The 25713-nt window shown below is 37.3% G+C and overlaps 1 protein-coding gene and 1 pseudogene across 5 annotated transcripts in view; one reads left to right on the top strand and one right to left on the bottom strand.

Moving 5' to 3' along the window:
- Window positions 1–25713, top strand: part of SLC4A7 (solute carrier family 4 member 7) — a 124435-nt gene that overhangs the window by 26172 nt on the left and 72550 nt on the right. For all 5 annotated transcript variants that reach the window (XM_067753545.1, XM_067753542.1, XM_067753541.1 and 2 more), the window contains exons 2-3: window positions 16038–16119; window positions 20162–20308. In XM_067753545.1, coding sequence (XP_067609646.1) covers window positions 16038–16119; window positions 20162–20308 — 229 coding nt within the window. The remainder of the gene's footprint in view (window positions 1–16037; window positions 16120–20161; window positions 20309–25713) is intronic.
- Window positions 14394–15812, bottom strand: LOC137231627 (dnaJ homolog subfamily C member 9 pseudogene; annotated as a pseudogene).

Here is a 25713-nt window from a genome sequence, read left to right as displayed (position 1 = left end):
TTGTTGAACCACCAGTGAGAGTATCCATCTTAATATGTGGTTATTTATTGGCCATTTGTATTTTCTCTTAATGGAATTACTTGGTTCACATTCTTTGTCCATTTTTGTATTCCTTTCACTTCCCTGTAAAATCAAGAATTTTCTTGATTACAAATATTTAATGCCATGTCTGTTATACTGCGTATATTTCCTCTTGTTCTACCTTGTCTCTTTATTGTCTTCTTTGCTTTAGACGAATGTTGGATTTTTTATTTTTTTGTAGATACTATCTATCTGTCTTTCTAGATATCTATCTATTTTATTGCAACATTGGGTCTTCATTGCTGCGGGTGGGCTTTTCTCTAGTTGCGGCGAGTGGGGGCTATTCTTCGTTGCAGTGCACAGGCTTCTCATTGCACTGGCTGCTTTTGTTGTGAAGCACGGGCTCTAGGCACACGGGCTTCCGTAGTTGTGTCATGTGGGCTCAGTAGTTGTGGCTTGCAGCCTCTAGAGCGCAGGCTCAGTAGTTGTGGTGCACGGGCTTAGTTGCTCCGCAGCATGTGGGATCTGCCTGGACCAGGGCTCGAACCCGTGTCTCCTGAATTGGCAGGTGGATTCGTAAGCACTGCGCCACCAGGGAAGTCCGAATTTTTTTTTTTTAATACAGTAAAAAAATCTATATCAGTCTTTTTCTTTATGACTTCTAGGTTTCTCATCTTGCCGAAGAATACATCCCCACTCCAGTAATATAAAGTACTATTCTAAATTTTAAATACTACCCTTCAAATTATCTTTAATCCATTATAATTTATTTTTACCTGTGGTTTGATGTAGACAGCTTCATCAAATTGGAGAGCCAAGTGGTCCTTCCTGCAATATATATTTAATCTGTTTCTTCATTCTGTTTTGTCTTGAAAATATTTACTATATTGAATTGTTTCCATTTTGGTACCATACTGTTTAGCTTACCATAGTTTTTTGGTATATTGGAATATTTATTAGGCATAGTGCTCCCTTATTTTTTTCATGATTTTATTGAGAATTCTAGTTTTTATGGAAACTTCAAAATCATTTAAAAAAGATAAACATAACCCTTTGGGATTCCGATTCACTTTATAATTTCTATATTAGTGTAGAAAGCTTTATTATTTTTTTCTTGGTATATTTAAAGTCTACCCACCCAGGAGAATAGAGTATCTTTAGATTATTTAGTGTCCTTCAATAAAATTTTATAGTTTTTTTAGATTAAATTTATTCCTATGTAGTTTATCATTTTGTCCTTATAGGACAAAAATCCTTATAGGATCTTTTTCTACCTCTATCTCTAGTTTGCTATCTGTAGTTTAAAGAAAAGCTATTGGTGTTTATTTATCTTGTAACTGGCTGCCATCAAATGAATCTTTTCATTTGTGCTAATTGGTGGAATCTATTGTATTTTAGGTACACAATGATATCATCTGCAAATAAAGATAATTTTGGGTTTTTAAAATTCTGTTTCTTTGTTACATTAGCTACAGCATACAAATTGATGGATTATCTAGAGATAGTGGAGACTTATGACTCATATAAAGAGTGAACTCTTTAGTATTTTGCACTTTAATATGTTTGCTTTCGGTAACTGGTCAATAATCTCATCATTTTTAGGCAGGTTCTTTTTATTCCCATTATACTTAAGTCACAAGGAAAGGGACCTACTTGACTTTAATGTTTGAGAGGATCTCTTTTTCTGTTGGTCCAGTCATTAATCTTGATTCTGAATCAGATAGTATTTAAGTAAACCTAATATTCCCAATTATTATTATTATTGTTATTTTTAGTTAGGACTTCAATATAATAAATTTTTAGGGGAAACAATTCAGTCCATAACAGGCAGGGAAGGTAAAACAAACAAAAGCAATTATAAAAGCTCCTGGAAATATGAGAGGCTGAGCAAGAGAATGTGTTCACAACTCCAACTTGATAATAGTCTCTGTCCTCTTCCTCCACTTCCTTCTATAACATTCATTTTTAAACCCACATTTCCCTGAGAGTCTACAGTTATTACCTAAGATAATGCACTTGTCACTCAGGGCCTGCTCAGTTTAAAGGCTCATATCTCTTTTTCATTCTAGCAAATTCTCATAGTTTATTTTAGGTAATAATTTCCTTTAATCCATTTTCTGTTTACCCTTTTTAGCTCTCATACTATTTGGAAGTTGAACCTTGTGAATTGGTTGATTGTTTATCTCTCTTATCTTTAATGTTTTCCAACTCTTCTTTTTATTACACTGTTTGAGATATTTTATCTTCGAAGTCTTAGCCCTTTTATACATTGAAAATCTTATTTTTAATTTTCCAAAGTTCTTTCTTGTTCTGTTTCTTGGTGATAATGTAGTTATTTATTTTAGTTATTTTTAATTCAAGTAAAACGTACATAAACATGTACAAATAGTAAATGTGGCCAATTATCAGAAAGTAAACAAATCCATGTAACTATCACTTTAGAAAAGAAATAGTAGAACATTGCTAGCGTTCCAGAAAGACCTCCTTAAGCATCTTCCGCATCATTGCTTCCTCCCTCCTGCTGTAACACTATCCTGACTAAAAACATAAGAATAGTTTTATATGTTTGGCTTTTTTCTCTCAAGATTATGTGAGATTTATCCATGTTCTTGCCTGTAGCAGTGGTTTGTTTAGTTTCACTGTTTCATGGAATTACATTGTATGAATATACCACAATCTATTTGTATTCTTGTTTTTGGATATGTGGATCATTTCCAGTTTCATATTACTATGAATAATGCTGCTATGAACATTCTTTTACATGTCTTTTTGGTGCATGTATGTATACATTTTTGTTGGATGTGTTAGCATGGGTTTTCCCAGAAGTAGAGTCTGAGACAAGGGCTCTGCAGGTAATTTATTTGTGAAGTGAGATCAAGAAGCAAGAGTGAGGGACAGGGAGTTAAAGAGATGCGAGGAAGCCTCTGCGAGCATAAGTGAGAGACTGGCCATTGCAGTGAGTGGCTGGCCCTCAGTCCCGCAGGCCCTCAGAGGACCCTTGTGTACTGTGTCTCAGACCTGTCTGCCTGAAGGATGGAGGAGGCATGCAAAGCATTTATCAGCTTCCCAAACCCCACTGGTTAGGGGTGGCCACCAGGGCATTACCTCCGTGTACTTCTGGGTAGTGCATGCACATGTGCCTTCAAATGCTTTTGAGCACAGGTTTTAAAATTTTAGAATTAGCTAGAGGACACAGCTTAGAAGACTTCATTATAAATATGGAGAATGTAAGTGTTATCAATCTTGATATAAAAATGAAAATCTAATTAAAACCGAAATGTGGAAGGGAGATTGTAAGTGAAAAAGGTATATGTGGGTGAAAAAAAATCTAATTTTTCTTTTTGTAGAATAAACAGATATTGTCTCAAATGGTACATTATTTAAAATTATGATGTCAACCAAGAACAATTATAAGGCAGAAACAGAAAGTAGTTATATTTGGTCAGTGGAAGTGGGATGGGAGGAATGCTTATTTGGGAACACTTCTGTAAGACTTGAATTTTTCTACTATACACAGGTTAATTTAATAAATAAAAATTAAAATGTAGTTTCCGTATACTGATGCAGAAAAAACAAGGATTTTTAAGTGGAAAAAAGTAAGTTATGTATACAACAATGAGTTGTACGTAGCTACCTTTTTTGGTAAGTGTATATGCATATATGCTTATATTTGTGTTATGAAGATGGAGAAAAGGTTGAAAATCGGGCAGAGAAACCAAGGGAACAAGTGAGACTTTTTTGATCCGTGTAAACATATTTATTGCTAAGTGAAATAAGCCAGATACAGAATGACAAATCCTGTCTGATTTCACTTATACGTGGAATCTAAAATAGTCAAAATCATGGAAACAGAGAGTAGAATGGTGGTTGCCAGGGACTAGGAGGTGGGGAAAATGAAGAGGTGATGGTCAAAGGGTACAAAGTTTCAGTTAAGCAAGATAAGTAATATGTACAGCATAGTGCCTATAGCTAACAGTACCACATTGTATACTTAACATTTTTTAAGAGTAGATCTTACAAGTTAAGTGTTCTTAACACGCACATGAACAGGCACACACACACAAATAATAATGATAATATGGGGCTGGGAGGAAACTTTGAGAGGTGACAGATATGTCTGTGGTCTTGAAGGTGGTGATGGCTTCATGAGTGTATACTTACCCCAAACTCAATCGAGTTGTATATATTAAATATGTATAGCTTTTTACATGCCAGTCATACCTCAATAGATTGGTTTAAAAGGATTAAGTATTGCTGTAAAATAAAACTGAAAAGAAATCTTTAAAGGACTAGCCAGATTAAAATTCCTGAGTTTATATTTGAGTTAATATCTTTATTTTTCAAGAAAGTAGTAGACTAAAACTGACTTTACCTTTCTATTTAACCTGTAAAACTTGATTTAAAATTGTTATTTGAATATTGGTTTAGTAGTGCCCAGGATAGTGTCATAACAGGTAACATATTGGAAAGATGGATCTTCTGTATTTTGATGAATAACATTTGTTTTGCAATTTGGGAAATTAAAAAATTGTATGCACCGAATTCCTCCTTTTCCCCTGAGGCCTGTTAAGCTTCTTCTTTTTCTCTCTCCCTCCCTTCCTTCTACCTACCTCCCTATGCTGAGGGCTCTTGTAATCCAGTGGGCGTGAGACATGTGCCACACCAGAAGTTTAAGCTCTTAAATACCAGTGGCAAGGGCCAAGAATTTCCACAGCAGGTAAATTTCAAGAAGTCATTGTGGAAATTGGTTTTGAACCTAATTGTTTGTAGATGTTCTTTACTCCAGGATTGATGTATTGAGGATTTTAAAAATCACTGAATAACATACATTTTTATTTGTTTCTTCAGATTTATGTTCATTTGCCAAGTGTAAATCATAGAAGGGTTGAAGTTTTTAAAAATTTTTATTGTAGCTGTTGATGTCATTGGGGTCTCCAGTTCTTAGAGAAGCTTACTAAAACCAAAGCTGTACTTGAAGGCTGTGTCATGTCTTTTGCCTGGTATCTACTGTTTCATATAGATCATGGAAGATTAAAATAAAGTTTTTTTGGGCTTCCCTGGTGGCGCAGTGGTTGAGAGTCCGCCTGCCAATGCGGGGGACACGGGTTTGTGCCCCGGTCCGGGAAGATCCCACGTGCCGCGGAGCGGCTAGGCCCATGAGCCATGGCCGCTGAGCCTGCGCGTCCGGAGCCTGTGCTCTGCAGGGGGAGAGGCCACAGCAGTGAGAGGCCCGCATACCACAAAAAATAAAAATAAAATAAAATAAAGTGTTTTTTTGTTTGATATATATTATTTCAATTTAAACTTCTTATTTTGTTATTTGGTGCATGTTGTCAGTAAGTTCTACAGGATTAGCTGGTAGTAAGACTTTACTTTTGGGATATAGATATTTCTATAGAAATTATCATTTGTTTGCTTTGTTTACCAGGAAGCAAGTCTGTCTATTCACAGAACATATTTCTGATTTAATTTAGATTACATTTTATTTGAATTCAGTAAACGTTTTATTTTATTCATCTGTGTTCAGTTAGAATTTTGTTTTATTCAACTATTATTGAAAATTTTTTCTTAAATTTTATTATATGTAGTTGGAGTAGAAGAAAAGTATGAATTGAGAAGGACTAGGTTTGAATCCTAAATCCACTGCCTACTAGCTCTGGGACTTTGGAGAAGTGACTTCACTTCTCTGAGCTTTAGTCAGAGCTGAGAGGAGAAAATGAAATATCTGAATGTGCTGTATAATATATATGATAATGTTTAGCATAGTTTTAGCACATAATAGGTATAATAAATATGTTTTATCATTTTTCTAGAAAACAGAATAACAAGATAATACTTTTTAATCTTCTCTCCTTCTATACACATTAAAATATTCATTGAACAAACAGCATCATAGAGAAAATGAAAAGAATATTCACCTACAATTCTTCAGTTCTATTTTTTATATATATATATTATTATTATTATTATTTTTGTGTGTGTGTGGTACGCGAGCCTCTCACTGTTGTGGCCTCTCCCGTTGCGGAGCACAGGCTCCGGATGCGCAGGCTCAGCAGCCGTGGCTCACGGGCCCAGCCGCTCCGAGGCATGTGGGATCTTCCCGGACCGGGGCACAAACCCATGTCCCCTGCACCGGCAGGTGGACTCTCAACCACTGCGCCACCAGGGAAGCCCAGTTCTGTATTTTAAACCTGAATTTTTTAATCGTTCTCAAAGTGCTATTCAGGGACCCCTGCCAGTCCCTGAAATCCTTTCAGAGGATCTGCAAGATCAAAATTACTTTCATAATAATACTGGGACACTACTTCCCTTTTTCCCCTGGGTTGAAGTTTGTGCGGATGGTGTGGGAGCAGTGCTGGGTGAGACTCAGGGAGGCACCAGGCAGCACCACCAGGCACTCTCCGTTTAAAAGCAAAACAAAACTGTTCACTGAAGAAAAGAATGTCCTTGATGAAGCAGTAAAAACTTACGATTTTGTTAAATCTGAGCCTTTGAGAACACATTGCTTTAATATTCCAAATGACAGAATAGGAAGCATGCATAGAAATACATCTGTATACTGAGGTACAGTGGGTTGTCTGGAGAAAAAGCTCTGGTGTGTTTGCTTGAATTGTGAGCTCCTCTAGCTGCTTTTTTTCTCAGGATGCCATTTTTACTTGAAAGAACGGACAAACTAACTATGGTTATTCAGACTTGACCTTCGACAGATACTTCCTCAGAAAGAAATGAAGTGAGCCTGTCACTTCAAGAAAAACAACTCATGGTACTTGCTACTAATGATAATGAGTCTAGCTTTCATAAAACAAAATTATAATTTTGAAAAACGTATCTGTTCTCAACACTTAAAACTTACGAGATTGATAATATTAACAAATGTGATTTTTAAAAATATTGTATAATGAAGTGTGAAATTTTACAAATGGATGAGAGGTCCATTCAAAGTATATGATAGACCAATGGATTTTAATGTAGCAGTATGTAAAACATTCACTTGAAATGGTTTCAGATTCCACCTTGCAACCTAACCTTTAAGAATGACTACTTGTTGGGCTTCCCTGGTGGTGGCTTCACGGGTGCCCTTCTACTTACAGAAGTAGATATGAGAATCCAATCATCTTCTCTTAAGTCAGATATTAAGAGATTTGAAAAAATGTAAAAGCTATTCTCACTAAATCTTGTTTTGTTTTTGAAAATTTTTTTAACTAAAATGTTATTTATGTTAACATGTAATGGCTTATTTTTAAAAATGAATTTAAATAAATATTTTAAAGTTTTCTTAGTTTTACTTCCAATATCGTTAGTATAGATGGTAAACTTTATAAACAAAGGCCCTTTGAGGTCTTACGTAGTCTTTAAGGGTGGAAAGAGATCTTGAGTCCGAAGGTTAGAGGGGTGCTGCTTATTACCTTTTCCCTTTTAGCTGTTATCCATATGAATACTTAACTGGGAGTAAAATGATAATTAAAGCCACAATATGACTTATTAATCCTGTTATTAGTATATGGTTACAATAAGTTGGTATAAATATAGTAATGATAAAAAGGCAAAACTCTCTTCAGGCGAAAATATATTTGGATCTTTCCTGAATTTAAATGAAATTAAGAGCTAGATTTAACTATGTTGTTGAAAATTTATTCTCTAAAAAAAAAAATACACACACCCATTACATATATCCTTAGTGTATGCTTTCTTTTGAATTAATTGTTATAGAAAGGTTTCAGTTGAAAACTGGTTGCTACATTCTTCTTTTGGTATTTTCAGTTATAACTAAATGTGTGTATTACTTGTCAGATCTCTTATGCTCTGACCCTGCGTAAGTGGTAGTTATTAGCTTGGAAGATTAGGTAACTTAGAGGACCCTGATTGGTTGTACCATGAAAGCAACTTAGAGGGTTCATCTGTGTAAAGCACAGTGACCTAAATCAGCTATGTCCTCACTGCCCCTGGACTCTGCAAGGGACTTAATGCACTACACTATCAAAAACAAGGCATTTATATACCACTATGGAAAGATTTCGGCTGGAGAAGAAGTTACCTGTATGTACCGAGTTATGATCTTGTGTTTTATTTATGAACAAGTTTGAATCTTTCAGAGTTTAATAGTGAAGCTTGAAGAAATGTCAGGCTTACTAGCACTGGCTTAGAATAGTATCATCCTCTGTGTCCTTGGCTGTGGAAGTCATCTGCTGAAAGGAGTAAATCCTTGTGTTATATTAACAATGTCTGTAGCATTTTTATTATTCTGTAGAATTCATTTTTTGATTAGTTAGTATTACTTGAATGAGGCTTTAAGCAGTTTTATATGGCTAAGATGTTAGGAAAGAAATTACTTTGTCTTAATGGTTAAATATGTTTTGAAGCTAAACTGAAGTATTTGATAACTGAAATTACATGGTTAATAATCATAATTTATGGGAGGTGTTACTTTTGGGCTGTAGCCATATGTCTTATAATGAAGAAATTACTTTGTGATAGGGATCTTCTGATGCTGTTTTAATAATGGATTTCGTAAACCTCAGGTGTCAGAAGAGGATAATAGCCTAGGTTTATGACTTTATTGTTAAATAATCTTTTAACACTCCTTTCCCCCTAATATGCCTTTGGCATGTTAAAGTCTCATTTTTATCATTTGACCAAGACAGTACAAATTGTGAATTTTGGCTTTTCAGGCAGGATAAATGACTATGAGAGATATTGGTAAGACCTGTTTGATACAAAACTTAGATTAGATTTTGCTGGGAATTCCTACTAGTGAATTGAATTTTGATTTTATCATGTGTTGGTGCTGGGCTTTTTTGTTTATAAACTGATTGATTAAATTCCAAACTATTGAGTACCTATCTATGTTTAAGCTTTAATTGTGTTCGTAAGGAGGCCTTAAGTGTATCCAATATAAATTTTTTAGCCCAGTGTCTTGTCCTTTGGAATATACACAGCAGTCAATGAGTATTTAACCAAGGCCCAGGCCCTGCTTGATGCTGAGGAGACAGTGGTGAGCAAAATGGACATGATTCCCTTCTTCTTGGAGCTTATTGTTCAGGCTGGGAAACAGTTAAGCAGCTAGTTACATAAATATATAATTACAAGTTTTAATAAATACTATAAAGTACTGTGTATTCTCAGCTTGTATTACAGTGACCTTGGTCTCTTGTCTCCTGGATAAAGAACAAGTCCCTTAAGCTCTGTGGGGGGTGTGTGTGTGTGTCTGTGTGTGTGTGTGTAAAATGAGAAGATTGAAATGGAAAAGTAAAACCCATCCATACCTATGAGTCTGTGAGACCTCATTTATTCATCAGGAATGGAGAAGATAATTCATTTACGCCTTGATTTCTTATCATGGGGAGCCCTACCTTAGCTGTAAATTAACTGATAAGCTGGCCATTTGATTATATTACAGTTTTTTATTCACTGATGTATCCTCCGTATCTGGAATGATGCTCAGCACATAGTGTACTTACACTCAGTAGATATTTGTTGAATGAATGGATGAGTCCAAACTCCTAGTCTTTATTTAAGGAAATGAGACTTTTTTTTATGGTCCATCAGATTCATATGGTCAGGGGTATTAACCAGGGAAAGAATAGGCAAATAGACCATCTTGCTGAGGGATTTCCTGGTTTTCTCTTGTCGATTTTTGGTAAAAAAAATTCAGTGGAATTCTAAAAATACCTAGCTAACGATAACCCCAACTGACCGAAATTGGGGAATTTTGACAGAATACCTGCTAGACCTTCTGCTATAAAACATCTACTGGATCTTTGTGTATGTGTGTTTTTCCTTTTGTGCAGAATGCCTGTACTTTTCTATACATTTTAGTTACTGATAAAGTTGAGGTAGTTTTTTTAAAAGCCCATTTCAGAAATAGATTTTATTATTATCCTCATTTCTGTTAATCAATTTATATATACTCGATAACCTAAAGTAAGTGATTCCTATGTGTTTTTTGGTGTGTGTGCTGAGTTAGAACTTGGAATGAATATAAGTATCTCCTCATAGCAAGAGTGCCATAAATATTTGTGATTTATAATTTCAGATAGACCCTAATGAGGCTTTCCATTTGTCCATGACTCTTGTGCTCTGTAATGAAGTTTCTGACAATAGTGTTTCACTAATAATCTTCTTTATTATTGGAATCTGTCAATTGTGAGTTTTTACACCTCACACCTCTTTGAGTTCTCTTGCTCTTCTATTCTTTGACCTCTTCACTTTTTCCCTTTGTAACTTTTTCTTAGGGTGTGTATTTAAAATAAAAATTTCTGAAACTTTGTGTTCCAGTATCTGAATCTATCCAGTTCCTCCTCTGTCTGGTGACAAAGCATTTTTCCCAGGGTTTTAAATTTTTTTCTGTCGGAATCACATGATTGCCTGAGTTTAAAATTTGTGATTTTAAATTGCTTTAATTTTCCATATACCTTTTATGTCTCGTCCATCTATTTTAGAGTAATGAATCAATCAAAAAATGCCAAGTGAATTCTTTAGAAACTGAATATCATTCTTTGGCTTTTTATTTTGTGAAACAGTATTCACTGATGATTTCTCCTTTTACCTGGATTAGGAAAGGTTATTTGCTTACCCTTAAGCGTTTTGCCCATAAATTTAAAGTTTTTTTAATATTAAGTTCAACTCTTGGTAGTAGGTGGGATAAGATTGGGAATTGGCAATATTTGGAAGAAATAGATTTAGGGTTGCTTGTAATACAGTGAAAGTATATAGTAACTTTACAGTGTTTTCTTGTGAATTGGAATGTATATTTCATTTTCTGAAGGATTAAAACAATGTGAATGAAGTGAGAGTGGTCCCTATAAGGCCTCCTAAAATGGTTAAGGGCAGGAAGCAGCCTCTCTTGAAGAGCATTTTAAATATATATAGCTTAAGTCTGTAACATAACTGAGGACATGGTGTGCAGACTGGCATGCAGCAGAATCACACAGAGGTTATTGAAAATACGGGTGCTTGGGCTCCACCTAAACTACTGGTCAGCATCTCCAGCACTGGGCACAGGAAGCTGAATTTTAACAAACTCTCTAGGTGTGTCTGAATTTATAATGTATCATAAAATCTGAAAATCTCTTAAAGTTATACAGTTCTAGATCCTTATGAGAGTTAGTTGCCTTCTCTTGGCATTTCATCCTAGATGCTTAGGAACGCATTTCCTATGAATAACTCTCCTATACAACCACAATACTATTTCAGGATATATTTTGAATCTTCATATCAGTTTTAATTAGGAAATTAATAGGTATTTGTTTCTGTAATTGTTAAGACTTTGCTAATTAATCTAGTTTTAAAGCTGTATGGTAGATGAGAAAGCATTTTTAGTCTCCATATTTAGATTCAGTAAAATGTGGGCCTCTTCTGTGCTTGTGCCCTTGTGCTTGGCACACTCACATGGCACCTCGCCTCACAGCTCTTTCAAGGGCAAGTAACACTTGTGGATGAGGACCAAGTAGATAGGTGACATGGCTTTCAAAAGATTTTATACTTAAGTCTACCTCTGTGTTCACATGGTTAAAATAAATCAAAGCAATATAAGAAAAACAATAAATCCAGAAGTCAGAGGTAACCAGTTATACTGTTTGCTTGTATGTTCTTTCAGTTTCAGTGTTCATTGTGTAAATTCAGATATTCCTCTTCTAGGGACTTTCTTATACAGAAAGTAGTATGCTGTACGTGTGGTTCTCTACCTTGTGTGTATTTCATTTTATAATAGGTCTTAAATATTTTTCATGTCAGTATATAGCATCTTAATTTTTTTTAGTAGCTTGGTATTCCATCAGATACATTGCCATTCCTCTTTTAAGGGCCCCTGGGGATGGTTTCCAGTCTTTTCCAGTTACAAGCTGCAGTAAATAACCTTGCACATTTGTTATGTCGTATAAAGAGAATTTAAACTTTCTTAGTGATCTTATATGGATAATTCTTAAATCTGTTGTCTTCTGTGTTGTAGAGCAGTTGTATTCTGGATAGTTACCTTATTTTATAAATAAGAAATTGAAACCAAGGCAAAATAATTTTCTTAAGATTAGAGTGAGTCAATCTTGCATTGGTATACTTAGGGTGCCTTTTTATTCTTCCATGTATTTGAGTTTTCCCAGTGCCTTGGCTTTATTTCATTTTAGGTAGGCTTTATAAGGACTGGCTTGTGTGGCTTACTCATCTGAGGTTAGGAATGAAAACATTTTGATGTCGGGGGTGGCTCTTTGCTTTTGCTATTTTTAGTTTTCCACTATATTCTTGGAGTTAAAAAATGAAGAAGAGTTTTTTCTAGATGCAGATTTAAAAATAACTGACACATTAAATCGAAACTTGAATTTATTCTTTTTAAAAATTACCAAAATTACATTTTTATTGTTAACAGAAAATTAAACACTACAGGGTTGTCTGTTTCTGCTTCCCCAGCCATCCGTGTGACACAGTGTCAGTGGTTTGATGTTTAACCTTTTAAATATTTACATGTATTTTTTACATCTATTTCAAAAAGGAACTCAAATAAAATTGTACTTTATATAGTGTCTTAACTAGATCTATATTTAGAAACATGGCTTAAAGCTTATCCTAAGGTGATAGAATTAAAAATGCAGTGTTTTTTCAGAAGTGTATTTCTACCTTGAAACGTCAATCCCTTCGTTCTGAGGGATATATTTATCCCTCAGGAAATATATATATTTTCAATATATAGCCATATGCACCTGCATATTTCGATGAATTACTTGTAATATGTTGAGATGGGCAATGTGTGTGCCTTTCTGATTCATGTTTCACAGTTGTTGAAAAGTAGATAATGTTTTTAAGGGAAGAATGCAGATACCCCCTCCCTGTTTTTTTTTTTTTTTAAACAGTGTTTTGTTGTAAATTTTCCAGACTTCAAAAATTTTAACCTTAGTTTTTTCTACAAGTTACGCATGAAAGCATTCTCATTGAAAACCCAAACAGTAACAATGAAATTATATATTCACTTGGCTTTGAGTCACTTACTCCAGGCTTCAAAGAGGGTATCTAAGGAGAGCAAGGTGAGTGGACCATGAGAAGATGAATAGATGGACATCCTCTTTTTTACATGCCCCTTTTGGCACACGTGGCAGTATTTTTCTGTGATAGATGTTTACAGGTCAAAGAGTATGTGTATTTTAAATAAATAAATATTGTGAGCTTGCCCAACTTCAGCTGTTTCATAGTGTTAGCTGATTAGTGTTAGTACATCTAAACATGTAAGTACGTCTGCATATGAATAAAAGAGGTTTTTTTGTTTGTTTGTTAAGGATGAGAGTTAAGTATATTGTTTTGCTTCCTTGGCAGTTGTTCTGTTGAAACGCAAGTTTGGAATGGGAGCAGTTAATCCCTTTTAGAATACACAGTGTGCTACCTCTTGGATCATACAACATCTGTGTCTTTTGTTTGAGAGGCAGCTTCTTTTTTGTACCTACCTGTGCATGCTTAGTGACTAAATAGCATGACATCATTGGAGGAATGGTTTTAGAGTGTGGTATGCATAATGGATGGTAATGATTAGTTCTTCATTCTTGTACATGTGTGTGTGTTTCCTACTTTAGCCTTTCCTCAATATTAAGGGAGTGTGACTGCTGTGAGGTAGGTTACCACACATACAGCTGTCTCTTCTTTCTTAGTCTACTATATGAAAACGTATAATGGTCTACACAGCCTGTTTCCCAGTCCTTTAGATATAAAGCCTTAGCAAGTCATTTAACTTCTGAGTTTCCTGTATTAAATTGAATCCCAGTCCTTTAGAGTCATACAAGTACCTCTTGATCTCCAGATCTATTTGATTCTACAGTTTGGATATCTAGCCTTCCTTCAGAAAGTAAGTTTGGATATTGAGATCTGCATTTTCTTAATATACTGTGTCTGTTTCTGAGTTTCGGGTAGCAAATAGTGAGGGTTTGGATAGTAGGGAATATATTTGAAAATTTAATCAAATTGATTCAGTTCCTGAGTTTTAAGATATAAGAATTAAGACACTGAGAGTTTGGATAGCAAGGAATAATTGTATATGAATTTATTTTGTATGCACTGAAAAAAAAACCCTATATCCAAAAAGTAAGATATTTTAAGGTCAAGAGTTAGAGGAGACCTTAAAAGATCATTTTACCCAAACTCCTGTTTGATCCTTTCTAAAACAAACTGGCCCTCCAATTGATGCTTGGACATGGAAAGTGGTGAGAAGCTGACTGTGTTATATGTCCTTCTGGTTTATTGTTTTAAGTGGAGAGGAAGTGCTAGGCAGTGAGCAACCACAGAGACCATGGGGAAAAATGACTGTCATCTGATGGATAAAATAACTTCCTTCTAGAAAACTGATAGTGGAGTACTATAAAGTTATCAATTAAAGCATAAAGACCATGAAAGAGAACAAATTAGATTAGTTCTTTTCTTTCTTGAAAGCTGTTGGGGTTTTTTTCCTCTTCTCCTTTGGGAGGTTTGTAGTACTTTGCTTCTTTCTGAGCAGGAATATCATCCATTTCCAGTTGCCCATCTTTTGCCTGCCCTGAATGGCTGGTTAGGTCATCTACCTCTTCATCAATCCCTCGCTCCTTTCTGCTCATTTCTGTGTTTTTTTAGCCTCTTCCTGGGCCATCCTTTTCCTTCCGTTCATCTCTTGCTTTGATCCTTTGACAGAGGCATTGTGGGACAGGATTTCTCCAGTATGAGTGCCTTTCCAAATGAGGTTCCATATTCTGGGTTCCTCTGTACTACACACATGCACACTCCACAAACTGATCCATGTCACCCTTGAAGTTCAGATAGGCCTTTGTCACATCAGTCTGCTCTTCCTCAGAACCTTTGTCTATCTTTTCAGAACCTTGAGTGTCCTCCTCCAGTGTGTGTCCCAGTCCCAGGTATGGTTGAGTACAGCGGAGTCCTTATCCACTGTCCCCTGCTCGTTGTACTCTGCTCTCTCGTCTTTGTCACTTAAGACGGAACAGACTTCCCTGAGGAACTGGAAGTGGCAGGTGCTGTCCTTCTCATCACTCTTGCCCACTGAGTCTGGGTGCACCTGTAGGGCCACCTCATGGTGGCTCTGCTGGCCATGCCCGTCAGCAGTGAAGGTCTGTGAGGCTGCAGAGCCCTGCTGGGCATGAGGCCAGTGTGAGCCACAGCTCACATTAAGACCTCTGAAGGGAAGGGGCTTCGTCCATCTGTCTCAGTCAGTGACGCAGAATCTTGTACATACTAAGTTCATAATAAGTAGTTAATGAGGATTATATAATGTTCTTTTGAAAGTTAAGAAGTTGAGAAGGGAAATTTAAGCTAAAATTTTCTTTTAAAAATACTCTGTGTAGTGTTTTACAGTAAATATGGTTAGTCTTTTTGTTGAGCTGAAGAATGGAACAAAATTGTAAAGGTTGACTTCCACAACTCAAAGCTGGACTCTCCTTAGAGGTTACATTTTGGCATGGCTTTTCCTTTGTAGAGAAATAAAAAGTTCATATAACTTTGATTGTTTCTTGGTAACTTATGAGTGAAAGTGATACTACATGTTAAGTCTATGGACTTATTTTTGATCATTATATGTTTAACCATAATCCAATCCAATATCCAATGTAGCTGAGCTAATAAGCGGGGTTTTTTTTTTTTTTGGTTAAGAGTACCTAGGAGCAAAAAAAAAAAAAGAAGAAGAAGGAAAGAAAAAAAGTATTCTATATTGCTATCTAAGGGTTTCCCTCATCCCCGATTTTCTTTAATTTCTGATCTGGAGGGTTGTTCCATTGAAGTGAGTATGTGTACCAGTTACCAGTAACTTCCATAGAAGACCAGTGAAAAATCTTTGTCATTTCAGTTCTTTCCATGAGATTTTTGAATGGTCTTCTGTGGATTAAAAAAAAAAAAAGCCTATAAACATACTTTTGAAAGAATACAGTTAGCTGTATTACGAATTCAGTTCTTTGAGAGGAAGGCAATCTGTTACATATTTTTGGCTGTCTCAAATAACACACCCTAGTAAGTAGGTCCTCAGTATATATTGATTTCATGAGTGAATGGGAATAATTTCTTTTTAGGGTCCCGATGAAGAAGCTGTTGTAGATCTTGGCAAAACCAGCTCAACTGTGAACACCAAGTTTGAAAAAGAAGAACTAGAAAGTAAGTTTGTTTAAAATAACTTGATTAGCAGGATAAATTACTAATGAATGTTTGTTAGTGTCCTTTACCTATTATTTGTTGAAATATTTGTTGTTGTCATTGTAGAGCATACATTTAGAAGAGTGTTCAGCACTTTTCTAAATATAGTTTAAAGAAGAATAATACAGCAAAACCCCATTTAACCACTACCCATATCTGCAAATAGAACATTCCCTGAAATATAAATATCAGAATGCTTTTCAAACTTTACTGATGGTTACCATTACTTATCTTGGAAATTGAAATGCCACAATTATAAAATGAGTTAATTCTTTAATTGTTTTTCTAACAGCCTGGGTAATTTGAATTATGAGCAAACTATAGCGTGCCAGACTAATAAGCCACAGTTATGACTGGTTGTCATCTAAATGTTCATTTTATATGTCTGTTAATCAGCCTTTTAAAGTACTTATAAAAACCTCAGCATAGAATTGTGTAGCAAATGAGTTATTTGCCAATCTGTTTTTCCTGAGCCGGAAGAAGTCCTGACAAATGGCTTTTTTGTTTCTTTCTTTTTTTTGAAATAATTTTAGATTTACAGAAGAGTTGCAAGGGTAGTACAGAGTGTCCCCTGTATACGTTTCACCCAGCTTTTTCTAATGTTAACATTTTATTTAGGTGTAAGTTTATGAAAATGAAGAAATTAACATTGATACAATACTACTAACTAAACTACAGATTTTATTCAGATTTTACTAGTTTTTCCACTGATGTTCTTTTTCTGTCCCAGGATCCCGTTGAACAGCTCAGGTTGTGATAGGACACTTATTTGTCAGGTCTCCTTAGTCTCCTGTAATCTATGACAATTTCTAGATCTTTCCCCCTTTTTCATGACCTTGACATTTGGAAGAGTAGTGGTTAGATACTAATAGAATGTCCCAAAATGTGGGTTTGTCTAATGTCACATTGTGACATTATAATCTCATAGCCCAGATCATGGGTATGTGAGGAGCATACCACATGTGATGTGCCCCTCTCACCTGTGGACAGGTGTTATTGACATAACTTAGCCTGTTATCGACATAACTTACCCTGTTATGTTAACCCTGAACACTTGCTTAAGGTGGTGTTCGTGGCAGATGTTTTGATAGACTTATTTTGGGGTCTTTTTGAGACCTATATTTTTGAGTTAAAGTCTTCTGTGACAGCTGAATGGGGCCATTGCTTTACAAAAAGAGGTGGAAAGAGACACAAATAAGTGTTCTCCACATTTGCTTCCTGAAATGGAAAAAAAACCTTCTTTTAAAGTAACCTGTGTATCTAGTGTATTTATCAGTCGATGGTATTAGCCCTTGGTGTAATTAGCCCTTGGTATAACAGAGCCCTTGGTGCTCTGTAAAATAAGAGAAGTAACAGGAGACTAGCATTGTTAATTACATGAACTTATACATAATTCTTTTTTTTTTTTTTTTTTTTTTTTTTGGCGGTACGCGGGCCTTTCACTCTTGTGGCCTCTCCCGTTGCGGAGCACGCGCAGGCTCAGCAGCCATGGCTCATGGGCCCAGCCGCCCCGCGGAATGTGGGTCTTCCTGGACTGGGGCATGAACCCGTGTCCCCTGCATCGGTAGGTGGACTCTCAACCACTGCGCCACCAGGGAAGCCCCATAGTTCTTTTTTATCATAGTAAATTTTGGTATACTTTTTTGTATGTTACTTTTTTTCCTTTTTGGAAAACTGATACTAGCAATACTCAGAGATACTGCAGGTTTGGTTCCAGACCACTGCAATAAAGTGAATATTGCAGTAAAGTGAGTCACATGAATTTTTTTGGTTTCCTAGTGCGTATAAAGGTTATGTTCATGCTATATTGTAGTCTGTTTAAAGTGTGAATAGCATTATGTCTAAAAAACAATGTACATGCCTTAACTAAAACATACTTTATTGCTAAAAAATGGTAACCATCATCTGAGCCTTTAGCAAGTCATAATCTTTTTGCTGGTGGAGGGTCTTGCCTTGATGTTGGTGGCTGCTGACTGATGAGGGTGATAGTGGCTGAAGGTTGGGGTTGATTTCTTAAAATAAGACAACAATAAAGTTTGCCACTTTGATTGACTCCTCTTTTCATGAATGATTTCTCTGTAGCCTGCAAGGCTGTGTGATAGCATTTGACCCACAGTAGAATGTCTTTCAAAATTAGAGTCCCCTCAAACCCTGCCTTTGCCTCTGCTTTATCAACTAAATTTATGCAATATTCTAATCCTTTGTTGTCATTTCAACAATCTTCACAGCAGCTTCACCAGGAGTAGATTTCATCCAAAGAAACCACTTTCTTTGCTCATCAGTAGGAAGCAAGTTTTATCATGAGCTGGCAGCAATTCAGTCCCATCTTTAGGCTCCACTTCTAATTCTAGCTCTTTTGCTGTTTCCATCACATCTGCAGTGACTTTCTCCACTGAAGTCTTGAACCCCTCAAAGTCATCCACAAGGGCTGGAATCAACTTCTTCCAAATGCCTGTTAATGTTGATATTTTGACCTCTTGCCATGAATCATGAATGCTGTCCATGGCATCTGGGAGGGAATGGTGAATCCTTTCCAGAAGGTTTTCAGTTAACTTTGCCCAGATCTATCAGAGGAGTCACTATCTATGGCAGCTATAGCCTTCAAGACCTGAAAGTTGAAATGACTCATTGATCCATGAGCTGCAGAATGGATGTTGTGTTACCAGGCATGAAAACATCATTAATCTCTTTGTACATCTCCATCAGAGCTCTTGGGTAACTAGGTGCCTTGTCAATGAGCAGTAATACTTTGAAAGGAATCTTTTTTCTGAGCAGTAGGTCTCAACAGTGGGCTTAAAATATTGAGTAAACTCTGTTGTCAACAGATGCACTGTCATCCAGGTTTTGTATAGCCTATAATGGAAAAGAATCTGAAGCTATACACGTGAAACTAACACAATGTTGTAAATCAACTAAAGTTAAATAAAAAAGAAAGAACGAAGGAAGGAAGGAAGGAAGGAAAAAAGTATATATAGAGCACAGGCATAATAGACTCAGCATGACTCTTACGGGCCCTAGGATTTTCAGAAGGAAGGAAGGAAAGAAGGAAGGAAGGGAGGGAGGGAGGGAGGAAGGAAGGAAAGGAAGGAAGGAAGGAAAAAAAATACATATATAGAGCACAGGCAGAATAGACTGAGCATGACTCTTAAGGGCCCTAGGATTTTCAGAATGGTAAATGAACATTGGCTTCAACTTCACGTCACCAGCTGCATTAGCATGCATGTCCTTTGAAGCTAGGCGTTTGTCTTCTCCTCTAGCTATGAAAGCCCTAGATGGCATCTTCTTCCAATAGAAGGCTGTTTTGTCTACATTTTATCCAGACCAGTAAAACTTTCTCCTTATCAGCAGTAAGGCTGTTTCACTTTCTTATCATTTGTGTGTTCACTAGAGTAGCACTTTTAATTTCCTTCAAGAACTTTTCCTTTGCTTTCACTTCTTGGCTGTTTGGCACAAGGGGCCTGGCTTTATGCCAGTTTCAGCATGCCTTCCTCACTAGGCTTAATCATTTCTAGCTTCTGATTTAAGGTGAGAGATGTGCGACTCTTTCACTTGAACGGTTAGAGGCCGTTGTAAGGTTTTTAATTGGACTAATTTCAGCATTGCTGTGTCTTAGGGAATAGGGAGGCCCAAGGAGAAGGAGAGAGATGGGTGAACGGATGGTCAGGGGAGCAGTCAGAACACATACAACATGTATCGATTAAGTTCACCATCTTACATGGGCATGGTTTGTGGTGCCTCCAAACAATCACCATAGTAAATCACAGATCAATGATCATGGACCACCATAACAAATATAATAATAATGAAAAAGTTGGAACCATTGCAAGAATTACTGTCAAAACACGACACAGAGACAGGAGGTGAGCAAATGCTGTTGGAAAAATAGTGCTGATACATTGGTTCAATGCAAGGTTGCCACAAACCTTCTATTTGAAAAAAACACAGTATCTGTGATGTGCTATAAAATGAGGTCTGCCAGTAATGTTTCCAAACATTTTACCAGGTCATCGAGCTGTGTATATAGGTGTCCACGTCCCATTTAGTAAAGAGAGTCGCCGGCGTCACAGGCATCGTGGACACAAACATCACCACCGGAGAAGAAAAGACAAAGACTCAGACAGAGAAGATGGACGGGAATCTCCTTCTTACGGTAAGAGAATGGAAAGTTCTCCATTAACAGTTTAAGGTTCTTTCCTGGAAATTTTTTTTTTTTAATTAAATATTTCCTTTTTAAAATTGTATTTCTGCTATAACTCAGACACAGTATATGCATTGAGGAATACTAATTGAAGTGAGAATATTTTTTCTACAAGAAAAATGCTTAGTTTATAGGTTAAGATCTACTTAGGATGAGTGAAAAAAGTAAGGGGCTTTGGTTTCTTCATTGTATTCCAGCCTTGGAATTGTAAATGTTGAGTATTGGCACTTAAAATGCAATTTAGGAGGGTTTTTATTTCCTTTTTTCTATTATATATTTCACAATTAACATATGCAATGAACAATTATCTGGAATCCTTAGGCTCCTGGAAGAGATTGAAAAATTTTTTTTTCATTCTTAAATACATTTTTTGCCAGAAGATTTTTATCCATAAAGCTGGATTACTTGGTTATCTGTGCAGAAAAGAGTGCTTTGATTTAATAGTATTGTCTTCAGAAGGACAGAATTTTTGTTTGAAAGCAGAGCAATAAAGAAGTGCCAGTAGACAGAGGAAATGATGGGAATCTCAGAAGGCAAAAAAGGCATATGGTAGAGGAAAATGAATTATTATCTGATAATAAAGACTAGTAGTTATTTAAGTGCTCCTGAAAGCTGGAAAGGCGAGAGCCCAAAAAAATAGCTGTGTGGCTTGAGCAGGACATTGCACTCAGTTGACATGTAGGGTGTCGCTGGTTTTTTAGGACATCGTGGCCCATATGGCCATCTATGCCATAGGTCCTAGTGTGTGCATTTTCGAGGAGCCATGTGAGCTGCACCCCCTCAGGCACTTGTGTGCTGTGCTGAAGGAAAGTTCTTTTGACGAGGTAAAGAATTACTGTGTATACTACAGCTTATGTCATGATCAGAAGAAAGAAGATACTGATTGCCTAGTAAAATATTAAGTGCCAATTCTTTGCTAAGTATTCCACCAAGCCCTTGACAACGTGCTTTGACTTAACCTTCTCAGCAGTTTTAAAAAATTAAAGATAGGTATTATTGTTTTCATTATATAGATGGAGAAACTTCAACTTAGGCTAAATGATGGGAATCTCTTAGCCAGTACTAAGAGATACTGATGGCCCAATAAACTATTAAGTGGTCATATAGCTAACAAAAATATGTCGCTGGTGAAGGAAAAATCAGTAATTTTAGAAAGCATTATTAGTGGACCTTGATGACATTGGTAGTTGAGAAGTATTTTGCTGTTATTTTGTGAGTGGATCAGTATGCTTCTCTATTTCATTCTGAATAAAAAGGCACACCATATTTTTTATAGGAATGTGGCTTACTAGACTGTAAGTATGTTTATATGTTCACCTGGCTAGGTGGTTTAATGTTCAAGCTGAGGTCTGAAATATGAAGTCTAAATATAGTGGTTTGAAAATAAATTTGGTGGAGAAAATATTTATAACTTTTTCATAGAGTAATTATGCCTAGAAAAGTTTTATGCCACAGAATTGGGTTTATTTTGGTTTTAACTCCAATCTGTATCCTAGAAATTGCTATGAAGTCCCTTCTTTCTAACCCCCACTCTCTAAAAAGAGATTACACAGGTGTTTTGCTTCTGGACATGATGGAATAACAGGAATTGAATTTGCCCTCCAATTTTAAACACTTAGAAAACTGCACAAGATATATGAAACAGTAATTTTCAGACAATGGACAACAGAGAGCATAGGATGCTGAGCTCTGAGAGAGGGGAAGCAAGTGAGATGACCCCTGTGGTCCTGAGTTCATCCCTGTGAGACAGTTTCCAGGCCACAGCATGAGGAACCCAGACAGAGAGTAGCAGGCTCTCAGAGTTGAGGAGACAGTGTAGAATTTGAGGAGGCCTAGTAGGTTAGGATTTAAGATGTAGAGTGCCAGAGAGTAGAGAGCTACACACAGAGAGTGTTCTAAAGGTCTGAAGAAGGGTCCTTTTAAATCTTTGGCTGGGTACTAGTCTGGGTATGTGTGACAGGAAACTACCTGAGGCTTGATAAATAGCCACCAGAAAGCAGTATGGTAAACAATTCCTGGATTTCACACAAAGACTGAGAATAGGATGTGTTCCCACCAGTCAGAGTGGAAAGACCTTGTGACATATAGGGCATTAGATAGAGGTCTCAGAAGGGTATTGCCTTAGTAGTAGGTCTAAATTAGTTTTACACTAAAGGCTGCACTGGATCTGCTAGAAAAAAAAAATAATTGAAAGCAGGTCTTGAAAGAATTAAACTGACTTTCAGAAAGTCTGGTACTACTAAAAGAAATACAGTAAAACCTAGCACCTAACCATGAGAAATGCACAATATCTGACATCCACAAATTATTTGGAATATAATGAAGTAGGAAAATAGGCATAACCAAGAGAAAAATAAATCAATAGAAACAGATCCAGAGGGAGGAGCTTCAAGATGGCGGAAGAGTAAGACGTGGAGATCACCTTCCTACCCACAAATACATCAGAAATACATCTACATGTGGAACAACTCCTACAGAACACCTACTGAACGCTGGCAGAAGACCTCAGACCTCCCAAAAGGCAAGAAACTCCTCACATACCTGGGTCGGGCAAAAGAAAAAAACAGAGACAAAAGAATAGGGACGGGACCTGCACCTCAGGGAGGGAGCTGTGAAGGAAGAAGTTTCCACACACTAGGAAGCCCCTTCACTGGCAGAGATGGGGGTGGCGTGGGGGGGCAGGAGCTTTGGAGCCACGGAGGAGAGCACAGCAACAGGGGTGCAGAGGGCAAAGCGGAGAGATTCCCGCACGGAGGATCGGTGCCTGAGAGGCTTGTCTGCTTACCCACTGGGACGGGCGGGGGCTGGGAGCTGAGGCTCGGGCTACGGAGGTCAGATCCCAGGGAGAGGACTGGGGTTGCCTACGTGAACACAGCCTGAAGGGGGCTAGTGTGCCACAGCTAGCCAGGAGGGAGTCCAGGAAAAAGTCTGGAGCTGCTGAAGAGGCAAGAGACTTCTTCTTGCCTCTTTGTTTCCTTGTGCGCGAGGAGAGGGAATTAAGAGTGCTGCTTCAAGGAGCTCCAGAGACGGGCGCAAGCTGTGGCTATCAGCGCAGACCCCAGAGACAGGCATGAGACGCTAAGGCTGCTACTGCAGCCACAAAGAAACCTGTGTGCAAGCACAGGTCACTATCCACATCTCCCCTCCTGGGAGCCTGTGCAGCCTGCCACTGCCAGGGTCCCATGATCAAGGGACAACTTCCCCGGGAGAAAACACGGCGTGCCTCAGGCTGCCGCAATGTTATGCTGGTGTCTGCCGCCGCAGGCTGGCCCCACACTCTGTACCCCTCCCTCCCCCAGGCCTAAGTCAACCAGAGCCCCCAAATCATCTGCTCCTTTAACCCCGTCCTGTCTGAGCAAACAAAAGACGCTCTCAGGCGACCTACATGCAGAGGCGGGTCCAAATCCAAAGCTGAACCCCGGGAGCTGTGTGAACAAAGAAGAGAAAGGGAAATTTCTCCCAGCAGCCTCAGGAGCAGCGGATTAAATCTCCACAATAAACTTGATGTACCCTGCATCTGTGGAATACCTGAATAGACAACGAATCATCCCAAATTGAGGAGGTGGACTTTGGGAGCAACTATATATATATATTTTTTCCCTTTTTCTCTTTTTGTGAGTGTGTATGTGTATGCTTGTGTGTGTGATTTTGTCTGTATAGCTTTGCTTTTACCATTTGTCCTAGGGATCTGTCAGTCCATTTTATTTGTTTGTTTAGGTTTTTGGTATAGTTTTTAGCACTTGTTATCATTGGTGGATTTGTTTTTTGGTTTGGTTGCTCTCTTCTTTCTTTTTTTCTTAAAAAAATTTTTTTTAATCTTTTTTATTTTAATAACTTTATTTTCTTTTACATTATTTTATTTTATCTTCGTCTTTCTTTCTTTTTTTTCCCTCCCTTTTATTCTGAGCCATAGGATGACAGGCTCTTGGTGGTCCAGCCAGGTGTCAGGGCTGTGCCTCTGAGGTGGGAGAGCCAAGTTCAGGACACTGGTCAACAAGAGACCTCCCAGCTCCACGTAATATCAAAGGGCTAAAGTCTCCCAGAGATCTCCATCTCAACGCCAAGACCCAGCTCCACTCAACAACCAGAAAGCTACAGGACTGGACACCCTATGCCAAACAACTAGCAAAACAGGAACACAACCCCATCCATTAACAGAGAGGCTTCCTAAAATCATAATAAGGCCACAAACACCTGAAAATGCACCACCAGACATGGACCTGCCCACCAAAAAGACAAGATCCAGCCTCATCCACCAGAATACAGGCACTAGTCCCCTCCACCAGGAAGCCTACACAACCCACTGAACCAACCTTAGCCACTGGGAACAAACACCAAAAATAATGGGAACTACGAACGTGCAGCCTGCGAAAAGGAGACCCCAAACACAGTAAGTTAAGCAAAATGAGAAGACAGAGAAACACACAGCAGATGAAGGATCAAGATAAAAACCCACCAGACCTAACAAATGAAGAGGAAATAGGCAGTATACCTGAAAAAGATTTCAGAAAAATGACAGTAAAGATGATCCAAAATCTTGGAAATAGAATGGAGAAAATACAAGAAAAGTTTAACAAGGTCCTAGAAGAACTAAAGAGCAAACAAACAGTGATGAACAACACAATAAATGAAATTAAAAATTCTCTAGAAGGGATCAATAGCAGAATAACTGAGTTAGAAGAACAGATAAGTGACCTGGAAGATAAAATAATGGAAATAACTACTGCAGAGCAGAATAAAGAAAAAAGAATGAAAAGAATGAAGGACCATCTCAGACACCTCTGAGACAACATTAAGCGTGCCAACATTCGAATTATAGGGGTCCCAGAAGGAGAAGAGAAAAAGAAAGGGACTGAGAAAATATTTGAAGAGATTATAGTTGAAAGGTTCCCTAAAATGGGAAATGAAATAGTTAATCAAGTCCAGGAAGCACAGAGAGTCCCATACAGCATACATCCAAGGAGAAATACACCAAGACACATATTAATCAAACTATCAAAAATTAAAGACAAAGAAAACATATTAAAAGCAGCAAGGGAAAAACAACAAATAACACACAAGGGAATCCCCATAAGGTTAATAGGTGATCTTTCAGCAGAAACTCTGCAAGCCAGAAGGGAGTGGCAGTATTTAAAGTGATGAAGGAGAAAAACCTACAACCAAGATTACTCTGCCCAGCAAGAATCTCATTCAGATTTGATGGAAAAATTAAAAGCTTTACAGACAAGCAAAAGCTGAGAGAGATCAGCACCACCAAACCAGCTTTACAACAAATGCTAAAGGAACTTCTCTAGGTAGGAAAACAAGAGAAGGAAAAGACCTACAGTAACAAACCCAAAACAATTAAAAAAAATAGT

The sequence above is a fragment of the Pseudorca crassidens genome, chromosome 10 (assembly GCF_039906515.1).
Source record: "Pseudorca crassidens isolate mPseCra1 chromosome 10, mPseCra1.hap1, whole genome shotgun sequence".
NCBI lineage: Eukaryota > Metazoa > Chordata > Mammalia > Artiodactyla > Delphinidae > Pseudorca > Pseudorca crassidens.
This window is presented reverse-complemented; position numbering and strand designations above follow the sequence as displayed.